The 19,158-nt window shown below is 35.4% G+C and overlaps 7 protein-coding genes and 2 long non-coding RNA genes across 11 annotated transcripts in view; 5 read left to right on the top strand and 4 right to left on the bottom strand.

Moving 5' to 3' along the window:
• The first annotated feature begins 6 nt into the window (after positions 1-6).
• Positions 7-3,281, top strand: LOC105682067. Its single transcript, XR_001102787.3, has 3 exons — positions 7-649; positions 743-878; positions 1,723-3,281. It is a non-coding gene; the product is annotated as an uncharacterized LOC105682067 (long non-coding RNA).
• On the bottom strand, positions 774-1,656 carry LOC117152555. The gene is made up of 2 exons (XR_004462944.1): positions 1,270-1,656; positions 774-1,205 (listed from the first exon to the last, which is right to left on the bottom strand). It is a non-coding gene; the product is annotated as an uncharacterized LOC117152555 (long non-coding RNA).
• A 1,557-nt stretch (positions 3,282-4,838) lies between the features above and the next one.
• On the bottom strand, positions 4,839-6,962 carry LOC105682064 (GPI mannosyltransferase 3). The gene is made up of 2 exons (XM_012393949.3): positions 6,772-6,962; positions 4,839-6,540 (listed from the first exon to the last, which is right to left on the bottom strand). The coding sequence occupies exon 2, from the start codon at positions 6,456-6,458 to the stop codon at positions 4,989-4,991; it is 1,470 nt and encodes a 489-aa protein (XP_012249372.1). The 5' UTR covers positions 6,459-6,540; positions 6,772-6,962; the 3' UTR covers positions 4,839-4,988.
• Positions 6,963-7,003: 41 nt separating this feature from the next.
• On the top strand, positions 7,004-10,183 carry LOC100746718 (zinc finger BED domain-containing protein 1-like). Of its 2 annotated transcripts, XM_033324745.1 has the most exons (5): positions 7,006-7,457; positions 7,561-8,663; positions 8,752-9,167; positions 9,248-9,402; positions 9,479-10,182. In XM_033324745.1, exons 2-5 carry the CDS (start codon positions 7,656-7,658, stop codon positions 9,799-9,801), a joined length of 1,902 nt encoding a protein of 633 aa, XP_033180636.1. In that variant the 5' UTR covers positions 7,006-7,457; positions 7,561-7,655; the 3' UTR covers positions 9,802-10,182. The 2 variants fall into 2 exon arrangements, with proteins under 2 accessions (XP_003485611.1, XP_033180636.1); XM_003485563.4 differs by having other exon boundaries at positions 7,004-8,663; positions 9,479-10,183.
• Positions 10,184-11,329: 1,146 nt separating this feature from the next.
• Positions 11,330-12,130, bottom strand: LOC105682066 (transmembrane protein 138). Its single transcript, XM_012393961.3, has 4 exons — positions 11,965-12,130; positions 11,818-11,890; positions 11,572-11,746; positions 11,330-11,512 (listed from the first exon to the last, which is right to left on the bottom strand). The coding sequence occupies exons 1-4, from the start codon at positions 12,096-12,098 to the stop codon at positions 11,406-11,408; spliced, it is 489 nt and encodes a 162-aa protein (XP_012249384.1). The 5' UTR covers positions 12,099-12,130; the 3' UTR covers positions 11,330-11,405.
• A 131-nt stretch (positions 12,131-12,261) lies between these two features.
• On the top strand, positions 12,262-15,063 carry LOC100746482 (XK-related protein 6). Its single transcript, XM_003485561.4, has 4 exons — positions 12,262-13,268; positions 13,336-13,657; positions 13,732-13,887; positions 13,946-15,063. The coding sequence occupies exons 1-4, from the start codon at positions 12,963-12,965 to the stop codon at positions 14,428-14,430; spliced, it is 1,269 nt and encodes a 422-aa protein (XP_003485609.1). The 5' UTR covers positions 12,262-12,962; the 3' UTR covers positions 14,431-15,063.
• On the bottom strand, positions 15,003-16,093 carry LOC100746598 (dynein light chain roadblock-type 2). The gene is made up of 3 exons (XM_003485562.4): positions 15,814-16,093; positions 15,662-15,740; positions 15,003-15,583 (listed from the first exon to the last, which is right to left on the bottom strand). Exons 1-3 carry the CDS (start codon positions 15,814-15,816, stop codon positions 15,372-15,374), a joined length of 294 nt encoding a protein of 97 aa, XP_003485610.1. The 5' UTR covers positions 15,817-16,093; the 3' UTR covers positions 15,003-15,371.
• A 317-nt stretch (positions 16,094-16,410) lies between these two features.
• LOC100746289 (V-type proton ATPase subunit G) lies at positions 16,411-18,149 on the top strand. Its single transcript, XM_012393963.2, has 4 exons — positions 16,411-16,632; positions 16,981-17,081; positions 17,205-17,303; positions 17,394-18,149. The coding sequence occupies exons 1-4, from the start codon at positions 16,551-16,553 to the stop codon at positions 17,466-17,468; spliced, it is 357 nt and encodes a 118-aa protein (XP_012249386.1). The 5' UTR covers positions 16,411-16,550; the 3' UTR covers positions 17,469-18,149.
• A 603-nt stretch (positions 18,150-18,752) lies between these two features.
• LOC100746169 (E3 ubiquitin-protein ligase MYLIP) overlaps positions 18,753-19,158 on the top strand; it is a 40,312-nt gene continuing 39,906 nt past the window's right edge. Inside the window, exon 1 of one of the 2 annotated variants that reach the window (XM_033324751.1) lies at positions 18,753-19,145. The gene's annotated coding sequence lies outside the window, so the exon portion shown is untranslated. Of the gene's footprint in view, positions 19,149-19,158 lie in introns of both variants that reach the window. The other variant, XM_012393950.3, reaches the window with a different exon arrangement.

The raw sequence follows: 19,158 nt of genomic DNA, 5'->3' as shown, positions 1-19,158 counted from the left end.
GGCTCTATCACCGTCGACGAACCGCCGCGCGTCGCGAGTGGCAAGGTTTCGTGCAACACTGGCCAACCCCAACCGTTGCGCGCACACGTCGTCGTTGCCTCACCTGGCGACTGCGCATCGAACCCGTCGTCGCTCGTTGGCTAGCAGGAGAGACCCTCTTGCTCGTTCCCGTGCTTCATTTCCCGCACGGTGAACTCACGCGCACGTACGCGCAACAAGGACGCGCAGCCCGGTGTTCGCTCGGCCGAATGCACGCGACAAGGACCGAACGAGGCACGTTAAAAAAACGCGGAAATTACCAGCTAACGACGATAACGCGACGCACGGTACCTTTCGCGATTCGAGAAACTTCTTCCATCGAATATACCTGGAAATATACGTGGACGGCGTTTACGAGGATTCCAGGTGCAGGTAGTTTTAGGAACGGACGAACGAGCGTCGTTGCACGTTGCCAGCAGCGAAAACGCAACGTAGCCAGGTTAAAAGAGGCAGAGAAGGGAAAGGCAGGTCAAAGCAGCGACGCACTGGCCAGGTGCGCAGACATTCCACTCGCTTTGCGGTACGCTCGCCCCGCTTCCCCCGACCGCGATTATTTTCCACCTGGAGCGCCACGTTTTACTTTTTCATGGCGGACCATGGCGAGCGATAGGTAAACGCGTTCGATACATCGAACCGATCCGAAGCGATAGCGTATTCGTGCGTATGAATGAATCCTCTCTCTACTCCGGATCCGTTCGACCAGGAACGCATACGGATGCCCGATTGGAGGAGGTGCGACAAGGGGAAGGTGGAAGGTGGTGATCGCGAGGAAAGAAAAATGGCGGCGAACCGAGGCGCGCTTCTTCCGAGTTATAAAGAGGCTCTATAACTGATCGCAGGTACGTATTATAGGTAATGTCGACGGTGCCCTCGATTCGAGGTGCTCCCTCCATAACGCGATCACGGCCTTGATAACGTGCGTGTACGCGACAACGCGTCTTAGTCTTACTTCGCTCGTCCCTACCTCTCTTTCCCGTCTTTCGCTCCGGGCTTCTTGGATTTTTAAACGCGACCCGCGAATGTGTTACGCTTTGAAAAGTCCTCGAATACTCGATACTCTGTGCGATTCTTTTTTTCTTTTTCTCTCTCTCTTTTTTCTTTTTCTAGAACAATCCGATCGATTTGCTCGCGTCCGTACGTACACGCGTCCGATTACGTTTACTTATCTACGGAAATAAACGTACAGGTAATTATCCGCGAGAGTACTATGAAACCGCTTTCCTTTCTTACCTTACTTCGCCTACTGCGAACGGTAACGAACGGACGAACGAAAACCACGAGTCTGCTTGTAAACAATTCGTATTCCAGCTTATAGCATAGCGGCTGTATTTACAACGGTAGAATTACAAACGATGATCGTATATCGATTATCGATTCTATCTCGTCGGAGATACATCTCGTTATCCGTTGTGTGGAAACTCGTAGATCCGTTCTAAGTTCTTTTCGTCGAAATCATGCCCGTTTATATCCCTATGCATCTCTCTTAAAATAGATCTCTGTTTAAAACTGACCACAACCATTTAAGAATCCTCGATCCTTCGCTGCGTCGTTCTAGAAACCAGGCGATCGTCCAGGTGTCGTGTCGAGAACCGACCGGCGAATCCGTGAAAATTAACATTCCAATAAAAAAAAAAAGCGCCATAGCGAAATACGCGACATGTAACAGTATGTAGGCATGTACAGAGTTTACGTTAAATCGACCTAGGAAGGTGAAGGAAAGAGAGCGAAGGAGAGCCAACGAACAACAGGTTGGCGCGTCGAACGCGTGCGGTGGGAAGACGGGAGAACGAGAAGAGCTACGTGGAGACGGAGAAGCGGAAAACGGGAAAGCGATCGTCGTTGGATTTGGTAGGAATATCCGTAGAAGCGAAACGCTTAGCGCTATGTAAGAGCGACGACGTCGTGACAGGGAGACCGGATTGGTCGGTCACCTGTTGCCTGCCTGCTGTGATTGGTCGGGCTCGACAGCGCGTAACGACGGCCAGAGGAGGACAAGTGCACCGTCGGCTGGTCTATGATGGACCAACATCGAAAATGGACAAAGTCGTATACGTGTAAACCTTTGTCCTTGCTCGCGAACAAATCAACTACGTTGTTATTACCACACACCTTTTTGCTATTCGCCATTCACGTAAATTCGTTCTTACGTTCGATACGTACGTTTTACGTGCTCGTATATCGCAGCGGACATTATTGCTTTGACGTTTATTTACGAGCTTAGTCTTTCGCTGCATTCTACCATATAAATATTTATCGGCGTTACCTTCGAATTATTTACGTTTCTCGAATAAAGGTAAAGTTTAAGTACCTATGCGGTAGTACGACAGATAAAGAAAAGATATATGTACATACATATACGTACGTATATCTAATGCGACAGCGGGTCTAATATTTGCGATACGACTATCGTGAAACACAAAATTACAAATCGACGTTGCGCATACGACGGCACGTATGGGACGGAACAGCAGGGACGAAATCCTTGTACACGCGGCGGAACAGGTGTACAAAGTTCGCGCGAACAGGCGATGGGAATCGCGCGAGACCAAAGTCTACGCTCGAGGAGCAAAGTCTGCGCGGACGATGGAAGGAAAGCCGGTTCGCGATATCGGACTCTGAACTTTTCGCGTTACATTCGTTACATTACTTCCACGTTGGCGAGTGTTACGCTGTTCGAGAATAGACGCGAATATTAAACGTCCCGCGTATATTCCTAATACGTAGCGTTCTCCGACGATTCTCTTTGATACCCGAAAGAGGCGAGGATCGAGCGAATGAACGTTCGCGAAGATCTCTACGAGCCTCGTTATTCTCTTAGTCGATGAATTAGACACGACAAAAGGCGGTTGATTCGTTTATCGAGCCTTCGACGATCGCTCGTAAACGAGGCAGAAGCGCGAGAGGGCGATACGAAAAAGAAAAGTTGCTCGAGTTAGGGACACCTGCCGAACAACACCTGCTGCTTCCTAAAGCGCGTTTCAGTCTTCTCCGGGCAAAATTACGATTATTCGTTACGATAACGTTGCGATGCGAAAGTTAGCTCGAAAGAGAAAACCTGTATTAAAAGAACAAATTCTGCTTACAAATCAATATAATTATAAATATATTACGACAGGGTCACCGTATAGCTTAACCTAGTGACGTTCGCCAGCGTGAAATTAATCTACCGCTCCGATGCGTATCGTATCTCGTTTCACTAATAACTTTGATATTTTGCTATTTCGTCGAATTGACAGGCCAATGGGAGGGACCGACAACGATCGATAAAAGTACAGCGAGGAGCCGCGAAACGTAAAATAAAATCTGACACGCGATTCGAAAACACTCGGAAATTTCTTACTGGACCGAAACGACATCGGTCGATCCTTCCTTTTTCTCGAATCGTCTCGAGATATTACGTCGCAACAGCTAGGCTGCCTATACCTCGCAGGATGAAACAATTCGTTTTGGATGCTCTTTCACGAGAGAGAGAGAGAGAGAGAGGAGGGGGAGAGAGAGAGAGGAGGGAGAGAGAGAGGGAGAGAGAGAGAGAAAAGGAAGGGGAGCGGATTCACCGTTGCACAGAACTTTCTCCCCGGCAAGGATTATACTCGTGCCTTTCGTAGCTGTACGTAACTTTCAAACCATCGCAAATCACGATGCCTCTTCCGCGATGAATCGCGTTCCTCGTATTATATTTAAATCGCGCAACGTCGTTCGAATCCAACGAAGAATAGACGTCGAAGATGCGTTCCGAACGATAAGTCATTTAAGATTCTTTCGACCGATCGAACGAAGGATAAAATGAAATTTCTAATACGGAAAGACAGCCATGAAAGAAGAGTGGTATCGCGATAGAGGAAAAGGACACGAGAGGAAGGTGAGAGAGAAGAAGACAGAACTGGTCGCTGACCCGCTCGGAACGTTGACTCCATGTAGTCAGTCCCCTCTTTATATTTTCTTCCATCCCACTTGCACCATCTTACCCTACCTTCGATTATAGCCACAAGTTACCTTACTTTACTTTGCGTTACTTTACCATGTCCGCCTTTCTTTATTCGCGGTTACGATCGCTATATTCTCGGACTTAGCGTCTTACCGATAACTCTCTTGCCTCTACTTCTCTTCGTTTCTCTTCCCGTTTGGCCGATTCTTTTCCATTTGTCTCCGCTCTATGTATTCTTCCTCCGTCTTCTTTCCTTCAAATATATTCCATCCGATATATAACGTAGATACGAGATAGAATTAATCTCAAGAAAATTTCCATTTATTTTGCTCTATTTGTTGAAAATTAAGCAGCCAGCTATAAAGTAACTGTAAAACCTTATTCTCTCATTTATCCTATTTTATTTCATCTCTTATTTATATAGACTGCAAGTTATTACGTACGTAGATACGCGATAGTTAAGTATTTAGATATCTAATACCGTAGATTAGTATTATATTTACCAACGATACATGTCATCGGCGTTGAACAAGTGCCGTTAGGATTATCGTCCTTGCGTAAGCTTTCTAAATAAGATGCAAGCCTTTTATGGTAACGGTATATGCTTATCTCCCATTTCTCGGCAATTAGAAAATAAGTGAATTTCTAAATCATCGAAAGTCAAATATAACGGTCGTCTGATCGTCATTGTCCGTGGTATAGCTTTAGTATTGTCAGTGGTTTCGTAAAAATTTATCCCAACCCAAATTTATATCGATCCTTCGTCCTACAAATTATAAGACGAGACATTACCGCCTAAGTAATCTGTTGATATTTCTAAGGCCAAGATGTCTTGCGCGCGTAATTATTTTCGCTTATCGATGAGCTAACGAGATTCGTGAAAATATTTATTTCGGGAAACGAATAAAAACAACCAGTTAATAAATAGCTTGATACAGGTTAAGTGGTATAACCATAAATAACGGTAATAAAGAATAATTTACTAGCGCAACAAAGCAAATACATATTTTCGTTTAACGAGTTCTCATTTACGCTTATACACATAAATGTATTTTCCATAATTCGATTGTGGAAAATGCGCATAAAAAATTTGCGACCTCAATCGATAATGTTTCAAAAATCGGCGTATTTTCGGTACAATATGATCAAACGATATTACATAATCAGGAATTGTAGTATTTTTGTTACTGCTATAATTTTCATCGAGCCACTGCATTGGATTTGCAAAAAACGTGTCGGCTTCGTCCATATAGCTTATGTTATTGGTAAAATTAGGTTCGCAAGTTAGTATTTTGGTAGATACGTTCGTATGTAAATGACTGTATAAAGGAGTAGCGTGACAAGGAGTGAGAAACAATATGTTGCTATTATCGGTGTTAACAACTTCCTTATGAAGCAGATTCATTAGATCCAACGATCCACGTTGATGTACTAAACCAAAGTAGAGGCCAGGTAACACGTTGGTTAGTACTAATAGCCCCACAAAAATATTTCTTGCTGTTTTTATAAACTTCACGTTCAAAGAGAATGTACACGAGGTACATACGTATATGCACATTGGTAAAAGAGGTAATAAAAATCGAAATTCTTTATGGGCCAACAAAGAATAGATACCAAATGTCCAAACTATAACGACTAACATAACTGCTTGACGGTGAAAACTGGATGGATGTTTCGTTACTTGAAAAATACATAATAGAAATAAAACATAATGGCACCCTAAAAGTACCGGTAATCCACACACCATATACCATAATATATGTTGAGTTCCATATAAATCACCAACCTTATAAAGTACGTTTACACGAAAGAATTCCCAAGGAGAAAAAGTTAACGTACCGTAATAGTAACTATCCAATAATATCGAACTGAAACAACAGATAATACATATTACACTGTATCGACTTATTAGCGTCAACTTGTTTTCTAAACTTGTACATAAATGATAAAGACATAAAGGCAACCATATAATAACAGCGGTTGGTCTGATCATACATAAAAACCCTACGATCCAGAAATAGTTTATGCTTCTAATATTACTGTCACGCCATGGAAATATCGATAAAGCTATCATGGTGAATGCAGTTTCTAAGGTATTAATCAATGTACGAGTGGCGCAATAATACCAGTACCAGTTTATGCATAAACTATACAGTGCCCATTTATTCTTGGACCACTCGTAGAATTTGTATTCTCCGTAAGCACTGATCGTTGCTTGAAGTACTCGAGGTACCGTTGTTAATATTGTTACATAATCCAATGATATCGACGCTAACGCTTGATATATAACGGATAACAAAAATGGATATATGTAACTGCGAATTTTCATGTCCCACTCCCACGTAACATATCCATATCCAAATGCTAAACGATGAGCAACTTCTAATGATTGCCAATATTCATCCGGTACATGCGCGGTTTGAACCACGAAGACAGAAATTAACCTCCATACTACCAAATAAGACAACACTCTTGTTTTCTTCGATATATGCATCTCTTATGTTTTGAAATAGCTCGTTAAATATAAGAATGCCTTTGAATATTGCGCAAAACGTATAACATACCTTAAATAACACCTATAAAAGTACAAAAGAATGATATGTGATAAAAGTCAGATTTTAGGTTAGTTCTTTAAGGACGATTGATTATTTCATTAGAAGTTATTACATCGTATCCACTTGCGTTTTCACAAAAGTCCTTCTGCTCTTATTCATATCGTTAATAACAATGTTATAAAAATTACATTTACAACGATACAATATACGAGTGTTTGCTGTACCGTAACAGGAGGAAATTATTGTCGTTACCTTCGTTTGAAAAATGACAAATTTGCTAATAGCAAACGTATTGTATACAATTATCGATGATTAATTTTATATTTAAATAACAAAATTGTCGTTTATCTGCTGTTTTGAAGTATGTTTCACCATTAATTCGAAGAACGAAAATACGAAATAGTATCCACTAATCGATGCAGATGGCATTTCGTTGACTCCATGTTGTTTCATGAAATCGATTAGTTGAGAGGTCTACGTAGCGATATTTCTTTGAGCAAATGAACTAAAGTCGATAGCATCGTTACGAGAGGTGGTCGATAACCGATCGTGCATCGTTCTTTTCGAAACGAGAAATTGAAGTTCGATATCTGTAAAATAATTCGTCAAACTGCTGCTTTGAGATATCGGAGTATTCGCGGTAAATTTGTTATTCCTTCATAACCATGTTAAAGGGGTGATACGTGAAAAGGATTATGCATCTTTATAAACAGTTGTATTTTAAATTATGCAACGGAGATCTTCCATTTTGACGAGAAGAAACGCTATGAAATACTACTATTGCGAGAAATATCGTTTATGTATATTTTAATAAGTGGAGAATACGACGTGCCGGTACTTATGTATTTTCGTGTGCAATTATGGAAAGTAAACCGATAACATTGTCTAACAACGGAAAATCAGCGACGACAGATGACTCGAAAAGTGAAATGCAAATGGTACTAGCCAAAATGATGGAAGAAAAGTATACTTATACTTATAAAAAATTAGTAGTACCTATGTCAATGAGAAGTATTTACTGGAAATTTTTCGGATTTCCAGCTACAGACGATGGAGATATTCTCACTAAAGTAAAGATCGTTTGCATATTATGTAAAACTCAAATTGCATATAATCGTAACACCAGTAATTTGCGTATGCATTTACAAAACAAACATGCTCAAGAACTTTTAGAACTAGAAGCTACTAATCCGCCACGCAGACAAGTACTTTCTCAGGAAACAAAAGAGAGAAGGGCACAAAAGAAATTATTAAAAGCAGGTTTAACTTCGGCCCAGCATATTTACACTACCAATGCGGATGGTACTGTCCAAATAGATGGGGATATTCAATTCGTGACTGATCCAAATGTAAGTTTATCCAACATCGAGGACGATATAGCAATTGGTCAACCTTTGCGAGTTATGATTAAGAGTGGTTCTAACATTGGGAGCAATAGTCAAAATGTGGCTTTTCTTATGCCGGAAGATAATTCTATTAATCAGTCGAGTATCGATGGGAAGACTGTATCAGATGCTATAGCCGAATTTATTATTATGGATTTACAATTGCCAGAAGTGGTAGAAGGACGTGGTTTTCAAAGACTAGTTGCAACGTTGCGCTCACCCTGCGAAATCCCTAGTAAAAATAAATTAGAAGAAGAAATAATACCAAAGATTTATGATACCTTCCGTGAATCAGTAGCCACAACTCTATCTTGTATAACAAGTGAAGTAGGTTTGACTATTGAGGAGTGGAGATCAAATTCTGACGAACGATTTGTTACTGTTTCTGTATATTATCAAAACTCTGGTGAACCAGTGTTAGAATGTAAAGTGTTAAGTACTATTCATGCTCCTTTAGATTGGGAGGAATCTCAGTGGGGTAACGCGATAGATTCTTTGTTGCTTGATTGGGATCTGAAAATAGAAAGGATAACTGCGGTAGTAGTAGCCACATCCAGGACAGAATTGTTGAATGCTTTAACGAATCGAGGATTAACATTAGTTCCTTGTTTACTTTATACTTTACAAGTGTGTGCTCAAGCTTGTTTTGAAAGCCCAGAAGTTGCTACCATACTAGCAAAATGTAGGGCAGCCATTGGAGCTATTATAAGTCATCCGGCTGCGTCTGCGGCGTTAACTATGCAGGAACAATTATTGGAAGTAAGTAAAAGGATGTTATATCGTAAATATGTCATTTATAAAATATATAATGAGTTATTGCTTTATAATGTATTTGATACAATTGTAGTTGGATGAAAATGCTATGTTAATGGATTATCCACCTATATGGACATCGACGTACAACATGCTGGAGCAAATGGTTCTTCGTCGTAATATTGTAACGTCAATTTTAGAAAGCATGGAAGGTATTGATCAAGAGGTAGTTGATCTGACAAATGATCAATGGAAGATCGTAGAGGATCTTGTAAATGTGCTTGAACCATTTAAAGTTACTATTATGACGCTTAGCGAGGAAAAAATACCGTTGATATCTTTATTAAAACCACTGCTCTGGCAGCTTGTATCTTCTCATCTTAAAATAAAAGAAAGCGATAGTGAAAAAGCAAAGGCTTTCAAAGAATCTTTATCTGATATGCTTTGCGACAGATATGCAGATTATAACGTTACTCTTTTACTTCAAATTGCAACTACCCTGGATCCAAGGTAATTATACGTTATTATTCAGATAATTTTTCTCTAGTCTAAATTTTGAAAACCACAATTAATGTTATATGATATATTAGGTTTAAGCAATTACCATATGCTACTGAAGAAGATAAAAATTCAGTAGCGACTGATATAAAAGAAATGTTGACAAAACTAATACAAGAAGAATCTGGAGATAATATAAATATGAAAGTTGAAGAAGAGCCTCTGACTAAAAAAAGTCGTGTATCAGGTAAATGTTTCGACCTATATAATGACATTAATCTTTAAAATCATTGGAAAAGGAAATACATTTTAATTGTATTCAGGTATGGAATTCTTGCTTGGAGGATTATGTTCGATGAAAAGTGGAATGCCTGCAGAAGAGAAGGCAGATCTTGAACTTGTACAATATCATTCTGAATCTACCGCACCACTTGACTACTGCCCTCTTCAATGGTGGGCAAAGATTTCTGCAAAGTGCCCAAATTTAGGCAAATTGGCTTGTAAATACAATTGCGTACCTGCATGTTGCGCACCACCCTGTAGAATTCCGGCAGAAGTGCAAGTTTTATACGACGCTAGGCGAACGGCCTTACCTCCTCATTTAATAGATAAGTTACTCTTCCTTCATGGTAATCATACCGTATGAAGGAAATATTAAGTTTCACTGAAATATAATGTTGATAGATTCTACATAATTTAAGTTTAAAGTGAGGCTCCTAGGAAAATTTAAATGAAATAATAAACAGAGCTACAAGTCGCTAATTTAAATTAATTTTATTTATACGAGGGTAGATTAAAGAGTTTACAGAATCGCAATAACAATAACATAACAAGCGACAACTTCTAGCGGCGATTTCTCAAATTTTTCAATCTCGCCTTGTATTATGATATATATTTCATTTTTATTTTTATTGAACTATTAGAATCCTATAATATTCTAAAAGTCAAATTTAAAATTCGTGGATCTATAGACATATTTGTTAAACGTTTTACAAAAAAGAAATACATTTATTTTCAATAAAATCTGACAAACTTCATATTTTGAAATTGCCATCTTGTATTTCAAGTGTAAAAATATTTTGAATGAGAACATTGGAGTGTCATTACGATTTAATGAAATCTGTGTTTTTTTTTTTACGCAAATAAGCCTACCGTAATAGGGCATTATTAATTCTAGAAAAGATTTGGCTATCGAAACAATTTTATACAAGATTGAAAAATTGAGAGATAACAAAAGTTAAGTAAGTCTCATTTATAGAAATTGATAAGAGATAATAGTTTTCCATTTGCAACAGGTACGATGTATTAATCTTTATAAAAATTCTTAAATGTTATAAAGCATTGAAAATAAAATTTTGATGCTGTAAATATTGCATAAAGATACGAAATTAAATTTTTTGTATTTTTTACAAAGAAAAACTGTTATTACTTAACTTAACATTGAGATGCATGCGTGAAGTGATTAATAAATAATTTATAATGAATTTACTTTTGTATATTAAAGATGTTATGCTAAGTTATATTGCAAATTTTCTGAAATTTTATAACAATTCTCTTTGCAATTTCTTTCTATTAATAATAATAATAATGATGGGAATGATCATCTTAACGAATTAATAAATCATTTGATCATTTTCAGCTCTTACCTTTGTCATTAATAGATGAGAATTTCAAAAGATGTATTCTTGTGATATTAATTTATATTTTAGAAATACTAATGTAGTACAAACTTAACATTTTATATTATGAGTAATATCTATATTATTAGTACATTTTGTATGTTTATTTGTTTAATGACTTATGAATTATAATTTAGTGTTTAAATGTATGTAATATAGTATTGTATAATATGAGTTATATACATGTATGCTTCGTAAAATGTATAAAATTTTACATTTTATTTTTGTAAAATGTCAAAATAATTGTAAAAAGTACTTTATTAATACTTTTTATACTGTATATAAAATGAATTAGTCTTAAAAATACTTTTAAAAATTGATTGCTATTGTATATTACATTTGTAGCAGATATACTATAGCAGACATAAATATTTTTGAAAAACTCAAATTAGGGTAAAGGGAAATTGTAATATTATTCCACTTCAATTTTGTTTTAGCAATAACTATATTTCGTTGTAGATAAAGTAAAAATATTTACAAGAATTGTAGGACATCTTTTTTTTGCTATTATACATTTCTTCTGCTTATCACAGGTGAAAAGCTTTTGTTAGTTTCTTTTGTAACATAAATATTATGACAGGCTGAACTGGCTTTGAATCCACGTTGAACTTTCATAGAATCTTGGATCTGCGATTCTAAGAGATGCCCTTTTATAGAAATAATAGTGTAAAACTGCAACTAAACGTGAAATAATTGTAATAATACTATGTACATAAACTTGATTGAAAAGATGTTACCTCCTCTATGTAATGAGTAAAAAACATGAAAATCTTTAGTCCAATAGTATTTGAGAGGTGATGACCAGTGCACTTTAATGTCCCATGTATGTAAACTAATGCTTAATACCATATATATGATACACAATATTAGTGTTACACGAAATTTTGTATATAATAATTGTATTAATCCTATCTGCATGAAAAACATACATTTTTTGCAATATTATTTAAAATATTAGTTTAACTACTTTTAGTGATATTTACCTGAAAAATGTAAGTGGAAAAGAAGTTAACTAGTAAAAGTGTAATAGTCATAATAAGACAAATATCTTGAGCCCTTAAAAACAAAAATTAAATACAATTCAATTGTGTATACTTATTTATCATTTTAAAGATAAAAGCATCACGTACACGTAGAGAATTAATAAATTAATTGGATTCGCTCGGGAGAAAGTAGCAAACGAATTAACAAAAATATCAAAGAATAGTACTAAATATTGTATGATTATAGTGACTAGATATCTCTTAGTATTTATTGTACTCATTTATTACAGAAAAATAATTCACTAATGTACAATAATTCATGAAATCACAATTCTGCATATGACCATATTGTTAGATTCTATAGGTTGCTATGACAACACAAAATAGTACGTAAACGTAAACAATACTGTCTCGCTAAGTGACCGGAATTGTACCTTACCATTTGGCCGTTGTTATCCCCACTATATCTCTCTGTTTTAACTGTATACATATTACTACTATATTACATTACCGATCTCAGCAGTACGCATGCATTTTGGGTTGATTGTGGAACAGAATGGAGTATCACTGTCTTACTATATCTCTCAATTCACTGTACATTCGTTTTATAAAATTCCTGGCACAGATGTTACCTTGTTAGTTGACCAGATTTAATTTGGACCAGCGGCCAATTTACGAGGCAATATTGTATATATTGCACCCAAAAATGATTCATAACGTCTGGCGTAAAATACATCTTTTAGATTTTGTTAAATCTCTTATGAATGTTTACCTCAGGCAGTGTTATAAAATTTGTATCAATTGGATTTAAACTGTATGAATTAAATGGAAACTCGTGACGTATCAACTGATTAAAAAAAATTACATGTAATTGTGTTCAACATAACGTATCAAATTGTGTTTACATATTGATCAAAATAGATAAATACGTGTTTCGTGTTGCAGGTAATCAGTGAGATAAAAGTAACATTTAATAGAAATTCTGTGAAACAAATAAACGAATGCTCGAGGACAAAAGTATTTGTATACTAAGGTTATATTTTTAACATGAAAATATGTCATGACTGACAAATTAATTACAGTCAATAATTCTTAATATTTGAATTTGAATTATGTTACTGGAGATTATTTGACAATAATTAAATATGGATCCTCAGACTAGTAAACATTTGCATACAAGACAAATTATTGGCATTTTTCCTATATTGGAATTAAATGTCGATGATGTAGATGTTCCTTTAGAAAATCCAACTACAACTTACTTAGATATCTTTTTCCTTGTGTCTTCAATCCTTATGCACATCGTGGATGTGGCAATTGATATCAATCTTGCTGTAAGATATTTATTAGCCAAAAAAATAACATACTTTATATGGACAACTGTTTTTATTCTTTTACCTTCATTTATAAATGTTATAATCAGTAGAAGAATGCAACAACAAGATGACAAGGTGACAAGTTATATTAAGTAGTAACATTGCCAATTAAATTTATAATTCAAATCAATCTTTATTTTAGATAAATGAAACGTCAAATCCTTCCAAATTTAAATGTGTACATGCAATGTTAACAAAGAAATTATGTTGCCTTGTACTTGTAGCATTTCAATTAGCACCAGTATTACGTTATTACAGAACTTTGAAATATGCTCTTTATGCGTACAAGTTTGAAAAACAAGGCAATCGTAATGCTCAAAGACGATATTACCTCAAAATGCTGGGAGAAGATCAAGATGTTGCATTATTAAGAGTATCTGAATGTTTCCTTGAAGCTGCACCTCAACAAATTTTACAGTTAACTATATTGTTAAAACATTACCACAATGATATTAACTTTGAATGTAGATATACTTTTATATCGCTAATTTTGTAATTTTAATTAACAATATAAAATTGATATTCATGTTAATTGTAGTTATTCATCAGGTAGCTAGTATTGTTAGCTCCCTTGTAAGTATGGGATGGGCAATGGCTAGTTACCACCGTAGTATTAGATTGGCTCAACAAGATAAACTAAATATCGGTATTACAGGAACTATTCTTCAATTTTTATGGCATTTTTGTACTACAGGTATGTACATTGTCATTATATAAAAAAGTTCATACCTTCATTTGTTAACATTTTTCAGTTTCAAGGATATTGTCACTTAGCGTTGTGGCAAGTATGTGGCCATTATACACGGCCATTGGATGTATTTTTCATTGGATTTGTATGACTATTTGGATTATCATTGATTCTCGTGGTATATTAGAATTTTGTAGAAATTCTAATCATGCTCCACATTGTTCTCCAAAAATCAAAGAACGCATTTATTCTGTATTATTTTCTATAGTGATTGGTGTAATACATGTATTCATATATCTGAATACAGTGGACGGTAGTACATTTCTTAAACATGTATTCTTTTATATAATTTGTTTTGTTGAAAATATAACAGCAACTGCATTTTGGATATACGCTTCATCGGATGAAGTTAAAAATTCTTGGTACTTTAATTTACTCATTGTTCTTTGTATTGTACCGTTCTTATTAGGTATAACAGCTATGACCGTTTATTATGGCGTTTTTCATCCTTCTTTGAAACATCAGAATTGTGCGAATACACGAGTCTAGATCATTTTTATTCATATTTAATCTATATATGTATTACAAAAGAATTGTACAAATACGTCGTTCTTACTAACAATCATTTATTTTTATCAATCATATTTTTTATATTTTTATAAATCTATTTGTACCTGGTATAAATTTCAAAGCTGAAGAAATTATCTGAGTAAATAATTTTGATATTACATCTAGTATATCGTTCATACAATTTTTATTGTATTCTCTACAATTATGTGTGTGTGTGTGTGTGTGTATCGTATAACGAATTTTATATATAAGTACTTAAAATTCGCAAATATATAAAAATAAAATGACAAGCTCAAAAATTATAACAATATTAGTTTAAGTATTTAGTTAAGTTTTTTGTCATGTGTACACTCTATGTATTTTATACGCTTTTATAATAAATAAAATCAACAATTTCTCTGCCTTAAATATTTATGTATTATAAATCTTTTTATATCAGATATTAATTAAAATTTTACACACATGTACACGTACATAGAAAAATGCAAAATATACTTAAAAGCACTCTTGAATATACAATGGTGAAACTATTTCTTAAGCGAATATAAAAATTTATCAAATTTTCAAGTAACTCAAATTTATTTGAAACAACAGCATAAAGTGTTAATCACATAACGCAAATGTTTTTAATCATATTATCTCTTATGTTAATAAATAATAATTTAATTATAAGATTTTCTGCTTACATGGGTGATTTAATTATGTTTAAGTCTAATTGTTCCGCAGTGCTTGTAACTTCGATACTTGATAATGGCATTACAAAACACATTTTCTACCATTAATTTATAAATAAAAAATTATCTTGTCCTTGACATTAGTATTATAAAGATGGCATTATATAAAATAAAATGTGCTATATAAAATAATTCATTAACAATTAGCAAAGCATATATCTTACATATTAGTATTTCTTCTGGTTATCAATCAACTGGATTCTGTATTACTATAAGTATAAATTCTTTATCCGGAGCCACCATAATTTCATGTTTCTTACTACGAATGCGGAGGAAAGTAAGGTCATTGGTTGGATCCAAATCTCTTACTACAGATCGTGCTTTGTCTGACAGTTGGCTTATTAATCCTGCGTATTGAACTGTCGTAGTGTTATCCAACGTAGATTTAATTGGGATACCTAGATAAGTAAGTTTTTGTTAAGTTTAGTATAATAATTATGTATGGTGTCCATATTAACACACGACACACAGTATACCTTCTGCATTAACTACGATTGTTCCAACCACTCCCTTATGCGATTGAATACGTTTCATAGTTTCTTCTACCTCTTGTGCCTTAGGAAAGATGTGTTATTCTAAAGTATGCGAAGTAACATAATTAGGAGGATATAACTTGTCATAAACCTACCATCTCTTAAACGTATCAATTTATACTATGTGTAATATAGTGTTAATTATAAAATTCGTAATAATAAGTTGTAACGAATTTGGTATTGACAAAACGTCACTTGGATCGTACCGCCCACGATCGTGTATACGACCATGGTACGTTTTCAATGAGATTGTGGCTGCGCGATCACTTTTTGTATCGACCATCAGGTGGTGAAATGATCATCCAATAAGAGTTGCCCACCGAAAGGCATCTCAGCCAATCGTATTCTAATTACTTAAATTTTTAATTTAATTTCGAACTTTCTTTTCTTCGTATATGTATATTTTCTTTGTAAATGATTCTTTAAACTCGAAAGTACTATCGAATTCGTAATATTTGTAATTTCTCTTGTAATTCTTCTAGTTTATTTGCTTATGAAATAAATTATTTGTTACTTGCTATTATCGAACCGAAAGTTGCCAATAATTATATCTCTCCATTTATTCGAAAAAAAATAGAAAATGAATAGTTAACGTGGATAGAATAGCCATGATTTAACGAGTCGATCGCAGCGCTACGACTAGCGGTTGACTTGCATAGTACACGTTACGGCAACCTCGCTCTCCACCACGGGAGTTGCCAGACCTGTATATACGACCGTGATACAACGCCATGGTTTAAGGCGGGGCAAACAGCGGAAACTCTAAAGTCATATGATCATATGATCGATTTGCGATTCCTTTAGAACACAGACGTCTCTGTTCGTTGCAAAAATGGCCAGTCAGACGCAAGGTATTCAACAGCTTCTGGCAGCCGAGAAAAGAGCAGCAGAGAAAGTCGCAGAAGCTAGAAAACGTGAGTTTCCATTCGAACATTATAAGCTATGTTTCAACACGGATATATTTAAAATCTAACCCGCTGTAATCAATCCTTTTGCGTCCCTTACTTTAAACTGGTATAACTTTTTAAATGCTTAAAAATAATTATTAGTTTAATAATTACGAGTAGCTCCGAATGTAAATATAAATTTGACAAATACGTATAGCTGTTGCTTATTTGGTATTCTTTGATAAAAATTATCTAACCTTTGTCGATATAGCAGGTTATTCGTAGAGACACTTTTCAAAGTTCTTCTAGTTTTTAAATAAAGATCTTAATATTAGGATTAACAAAGTACGAATTGTAAAATGACTTTGTTTTTAGGTAAGGCGCGTAGACTGAAGCAAGCGAAGGAAGAGGCTCAAGATGAAATCGAGAAGTATAGACAAGAACGAGAAAAGCAGTTTCGTGAATTTGAAGCAAAGGTGACTAACTTTAGATACACGGATAATTTCTGTTCCATTTTGATTAAATATATATTATACCGTACTACGAAGAAGTAAGAACGCTTTGATACATTATATACGACATATTTCTGTTATATATAGCATATGGGTTCGAAAGAAGACGTAGCAGCACGTATAGAAGCCGATACAAAAATAAAAACAGAAGAAATGAATCAAACTGTATCTATGCATAAAGAGAGCGTAAGTTAATATAAAACATATATAGAAGAAGTAACGATATTTTTCGTGTTTTACGCAACATTTTTAGTATTTGTACTTTTTATTATACAGGTCGTGCATACAATCTTGGGCTTGGTCTACAACATTAAACCGGAATTGCACAAGAATTATCGCTTAGAAATTTAAGTGAGAAAAATCGTATCGATTAAATATAAATATTGCATCTTACGCTATAAATGTACATTAAATATTTCCTTTTTATCATAATTTGAAACGTACCTATTGTCGTTGCGTTGTACTTCTATCTATCTAAATGTATATATCTTTTAATCGTAGATGGCGATATATATTCAAATTACTAGAACTCTTTCTGCAGTTGCTATACGACAATAAATGTAATCGTACCTATGCTGAGCTTTTACCACTGTATTGGAAAGTTTAAGGATTATAATAGTGGTGTCACAGTAGCGCTATAGACATATTAAACAAGTTATCGTCATTGTGATATATCAAGGCCTAGATATATTAGGATGACGCGTAAATGTTAAAGCTTAGGGTGGTGGAAAAATATTGTACGCTGTTAAGCGTATATCGTTAGATGTCATTCCATGATTCTGCTACATCGAGGACAAAATGCACGTTAGAATATTCTGTACAACTTCCAAAGAATCACTGATAAGCTCCTAATCCGATGTGATTCTCACGACGATGTACATATACATACTATTTGTTTTGTTTGAAAAATTTAAGATTTGTTAAGTTATAGGAGAAAAAGAAGAAGTTATATCTCATGTGTAAACCCTGTCTCTGTATGCTGATTCATCTGTACAGTATTAATGTTCGAAAATAAAAGCGATGAAAATGTAACTCGTGCTTAAGCTCCTTCATCATCTACCGAATGATAAAGTTTCATGTAGAAACGAAAATTTCGTTATCGCTCAATTTTCTAAGCATAACTATGTAATCTGCATAGTTATTATGTAAAACATGTTTTACATTTATAGTATTTGTAATGCTCGATTTTATCGAATTTTGTACATGTTTTATATCGAAATTATTATATAATCGAAACAATTATCGAAATTTGTACATGTTTTATATCGTACGATAGATCAGATATAGATATAACTAATTATAACAAGAGAAAGGGTTAAATAAGAAAATACTTGATCGCGAGACTCGCATCTTGAAAGAAATTTGTACGTACGTCGTAAAGCAAGATCGAAAGTTAAAAAATATGCGCGGACCAAGTTTTCGCGTTTGTCGATATATCGGGCGCAGACTCGGGTCGAATAAAAAACTCAATTGCGACGTAATTGGATATTTGTGTTTACGTTTATCAGAATTGGTTAGACATTTAGGTGAATAAGAAAATACCGAGTGGGAGTAGAGAGGAGAGGAGAGGTGGATGAGTGGGGAATCAGCGTGGAATCAGCTGTATAAACCTAACCTTCCCCTTTCATCGTAGGACGTAGGAGATGGTAGTCTCAGACAGCAGTTGGTTGGGCGCGCGTAGTGCGTGTGTGTAGTGTCCGTTGACAACACTAGCGCCAGTCTATAGACATCGAGAGGTGATTCGATTTTGTGAACTAATGCTGGCAGCGTGAAGCGGTCAGTACGTGTGCCATTCTGCACCGAGAAATGGAAACCAACGAGACTCGTTCGAGTAATACGAGCGCGAACACGTTGCCGATGTTCGAAGTGTGTAAAGATGCAGTGACAGCTGTGCACGTTTACGCGTTTTAAATCTGTTATGATTGAGAAGATGACGAGTAAAGCCGGACGCCGACCAGCTGCGAGTCCGAGGAAGAGATTGTTGTAATCGTCGCCGTCGCCGTCGTCGTCGTCGTCGCCGTCGTCGTCGTCGCCGTCGTCG

This window comes from Bombus impatiens, unplaced genomic scaffold (assembly GCF_000188095.3).
Source record: "Bombus impatiens unplaced genomic scaffold, BIMP_2.2 scf_0064, whole genome shotgun sequence".
Lineage (NCBI taxonomy): Eukaryota > Metazoa > Arthropoda > Insecta > Hymenoptera > Apidae > Bombus > Bombus impatiens.
The sequence above is the reverse complement of the archived record's forward strand: the minus strand, read 5'-3'. Positions and strand labels throughout refer to the sequence as shown.

Coding starts and splice junctions, on each gene's coding strand:
- LOC105682064 (XM_012393949.3), bottom strand. CDS start 6,458: ATGCATATATCGAAGAAAACAAGAGTGTTGTCTTATTTGGTAGTATGG.
- LOC100746482 (XM_003485561.4), top strand. CDS start 12,963: ATGGATCCTCAGACTAGTAAACATTTGCATACAAGACAAATTATTGGC. Junction 13,269..13,335: donor TGCAACAACAAGATGACAAG/GTGACAAGTTAT, acceptor TCTTTATTTTAG/ATAAATGAAACGTCAAATCC. Junction 13,658..13,731: donor CAATGATATTAACTTTGAAT/GTAGATATACTT, acceptor TGTTAATTGTAG/TTATTCATCAGGTAGCTAGT.
- LOC105682066 (XM_012393961.3), bottom strand. CDS start 12,098: ATGAGTACAATAAATACTAAGAGATATCTAGTCACTATAATCATACAA. Junction 11,747..11,817: donor TTTCCACTTACATTTTTCAG/GTAAATATCACT, acceptor TTTTTCATGCAG/ATAGGATTAATACAATTATT. Junction 11,513..11,571: donor TTACTCATTACATAGAGGAG/GTAACATCTTTT, acceptor TTTCACGTTTAG/TTGCAGTTTTACACTATTAT.
- LOC100746718 (XM_003485563.4), top strand. CDS start 7,380: ATGGAAAGTAAACCGATAACATTGTCTAACAACGGAAAATCAGCGACG. Junction 8,664..8,751: donor TGCAGGAACAATTATTGGAA/GTAAGTAAAAGG, acceptor ATACAATTGTAG/TTGGATGAAAATGCTATGTT. Junction 9,168..9,247: donor GCAACTACCCTGGATCCAAG/GTAATTATACGT, acceptor ATGATATATTAG/GTTTAAGCAATTACCATATG.
- LOC100746598 (XM_003485562.4), bottom strand. Junction 15,584..15,661: donor AATCGTAGTTAATGCAGAAG/GTATACTGTGTG, acceptor TTACTTATCTAG/GTATCCCAATTAAATCTACG.
- LOC100746289 (XM_012393963.2), top strand. CDS start 16,551: ATGGCCAGTCAGACGCAAGGTATTCAACAGCTTCTGGCAGCCGAGAAA. Junction 17,082..17,204: donor TTCGTGAATTTGAAGCAAAG/GTGACTAACTTT, acceptor TGTTATATATAG/CATATGGGTTCGAAAGAAGA. Junction 17,304..17,393: donor TATCTATGCATAAAGAGAGC/GTAAGTTAATAT, acceptor TTTATTATACAG/GTCGTGCATACAATCTTGGG.